At 45.3% G+C, this 2635-nt stretch overlaps 1 protein-coding gene across 3 annotated transcripts in view; it reads left to right on the top strand.

Moving 5' to 3' along the window:
* Positions 1-1737, top strand: part of USP22 (ubiquitin specific peptidase 22) — a 95820-nt gene extending 94083 nt beyond the window's left edge. For all 3 annotated transcript variants that reach the window (XM_027900284.1, XM_027900283.1, XM_027900285.1), the window contains one exon: positions 829-1737. In XM_027900284.1, the coding sequence (XP_027756085.1) occupies positions 829-871 (43 nt within the window). In that variant the 3' untranslated portion in view covers positions 872-1737. The remainder of the gene's footprint in view (positions 1-828) is intronic.
* Positions 1738-2635: the final 898 nt, after the last annotated feature.

Here is a 2635-nt window from a genome sequence, read left to right as displayed (position 1 = left end):
TCTGGGGCATTTTAAGGCTCATCAGTGGCTGTGTGAGCATGGGATGAGTCCCCTTCTGATGTGTCACTGCTGGGGGCTGGGCTCCCTTCTGTACCAGCACACACACAGGAATTAAGGACAGGAGGAATTTCATCCTTTAAAGCACCAGATTTGAGTCGAGATTGAGACAAGGGATATTTGACTGGGAGTGTTCACCCACATGGCTGCTGCTTCCTTTTGCTCCTGTACCTGTAAATGGAAGGCAGTTTGCAATAATCCTGGTGCCTGATGATCTGCTAAATGTGACTCTAAAGCAACAGTTGCATCTTAAAACACCTTTATTATTAGTGTCAAATTGTTGCTTCCTGTCTGGGCACCAACGCTGTCCTTTCTTTCAGAGCTTCCAGGTTCTAAGTAGATTGTACAACAAGGTTTGACTGTTTTACAGAATCATAGAATGGCCTGGGTAGGAGGAGACAAATTTCCTTACAAATCACCCAGTTCCAACCCCCTGCCATGGGCAGAGACACCTCCCACTAGACCAGGTCGCTCAGAGCTCCATCCAGCCTGGCCTTGAGCACTTCCAGGGATGTGGCATCCATGGGGCTCCCGTTTGCTGTTCTGGGACTCCTGTTTGATGTGTAACGGTTGAGTTTCCTGAGTTGCTGGTAAAATTATGTCAGCTGGCTTCCCTTCTTCTCATCCCTGGTTACTGTCCCTGGAATTGCTTCAAGAAATTGCAAAAAAGCCCAAAATGAACAGTCCTTGTATTTTATGATCCCGTCAATGGCAACTCCTCTGCTCCGGTGCCGAGCAGAGAACTGAAACTGTCTCTCTGCTCTCTTGCAGATATTTGCTGTTCTATCACAAACAGTTCCTGGAGTATGAATAGCCTTATCCAGCAGCTTGTCAGACATAAACAAGGAAGAAAATACGCAAGCCTTCTGAATCGACACACAAACCTACCTGAAATGAAAAGACCCATTAAAAAAACCAACTCGCACTGAGCTGTAACAGGACCTACTTGACACTGACTCAAAGCCTGGAGAGTGAGAAATGAACAATGTCCGACGTGTGTGCGGTCCACGAGGACAGAGAGGGGGAGAGGAGGCTGCAGTCAGTCACTTAACAGAGGAAACATAAAATGAAAGGAATGCTCTGGGTGGGGGAAATGGGAGCAGAGGAGTCCGGGCGCTGGTACATCTCCTGTGTTCCTCCAAAAATGTGTGTGGGAAGGCAAAGGGTTCTACCCTCATCTCCATAAAGCATCTTCTCCATTTGGTGCTTCAGCTCCAACGACCAATCATATAACAGTTAAAATTAAAAATCCAAACCCATTTTTTTATGCATATGGGTCTGAAAGCAGTAGAGTGGAGGAGGAGGGGATGAGACAACTAAAGGACTTTGCAAGTATCTTTTTATTTGTGAATTTTAGTTATTAAATAAATACAGTATGAAACTATTAGGCTGTTTTTTTTCCAACAACCATAAAAGAAACCCTGGATTGTGGAACTGAAGCTGCAGTACTCAAACAGGTTTTCAAGCATGCCTGCTTGCACAGGTAATGTTCAATGCCATCGGACTGCTCATCAAAAGCATCAGCACAGATTCTGTTCTGTTTGAGCCCTTTTTTGTTTTGTTTTCTATAAATAGCTATTTTCTTAATTTTTTTCCTTTTATTCCCTTTTTTTCACGAGAATGAAAGTCATAAATGCAACCATCAGTAAAAATGAATGAATTGGCGTGTTTATACTGTAAGAGTGGTCTTGGTTCTTATTTTTTGTTTGTTTTTGGGGTTTTTTTAAAAAAATCTTGTGAATAAGTTTGAATTTCTCAAAAGTGCTTGTTTTGTTGTTGCTGGTTTTGGTTTGTTTTCCTCCCCTGCTGCCTTCCAAAGGTGGATTTATATATATATCTTGACACTTGAGAGAACCTCAGTATTGAAAAATGTACCATCTGTTGGGAACGGTCGGTGCAGGGGCAGCTTTGAGCGATGGATCTGCTGCTATTGAGCCCTTCTGCAGTGCTCTAAGTAAACAACACATTTTCCTGGTATGTGCTAGGCTGGTATTGGTTCCTTGTGTCCTCCCACATGGATTAACTCTTCACATGCTTTTCTCCTCTTGCAGAACCGCAGCCTGCGTGTCGGTGTGTGTAGCTTGGAGCTCTGGGGCCTTTTCTCCCCCCGCATCGCTGTGTCCAGGTACCAGCAGTAGCTGCTCATGTGCTGGATCTTGCTCTCAGGAGGTTGGGCTGGGGGTAGAATCACCACTCAGAACAGAGCTGAAAGAGCAAAAATAGCTTTGGCCTCCCTTATGGAGAGGGTGAGGAGTCGGAGTTGGGCGCCGTGTAAGTTGGTGTAAAAGTCACACCAAAAATCCCAGAATCACAAATGTTTGTGTTGGACCTTAAAGCCCATCTCATTCCACGCCCCTGCCATGGGCAGGGACACCTTCCACTAGCCCAGGGTGCTCCAAGCTCTGTCCAACATGGCCTTGGACACTTCCAGGGATGGGGCAGCCACAGCCTTTCTGGTCATTAACCTCTACATAATTATCCAGCCAGCCATTCCTTGGCTTTTACCGCTGTGGAAAAACAGAGAGGGGTCCAACCCTTTAGATTCTGTGCACTAGAAATGATTCACACTTGTTCAACC

The sequence above is a fragment of the Empidonax traillii genome, unplaced genomic scaffold (assembly GCF_003031625.1).
Source record: "Empidonax traillii isolate 1590-97213 ecotype Southwest subspecies unplaced genomic scaffold, ASM303162v1 scaffold717:size860381, whole genome shotgun sequence".
NCBI lineage: Eukaryota > Metazoa > Chordata > Aves > Passeriformes > Tyrannidae > Empidonax > Empidonax traillii.
The sequence above is the reverse complement of the archived record's forward strand: the minus strand, read 5'-3'. Positions and strand labels throughout refer to the sequence as shown.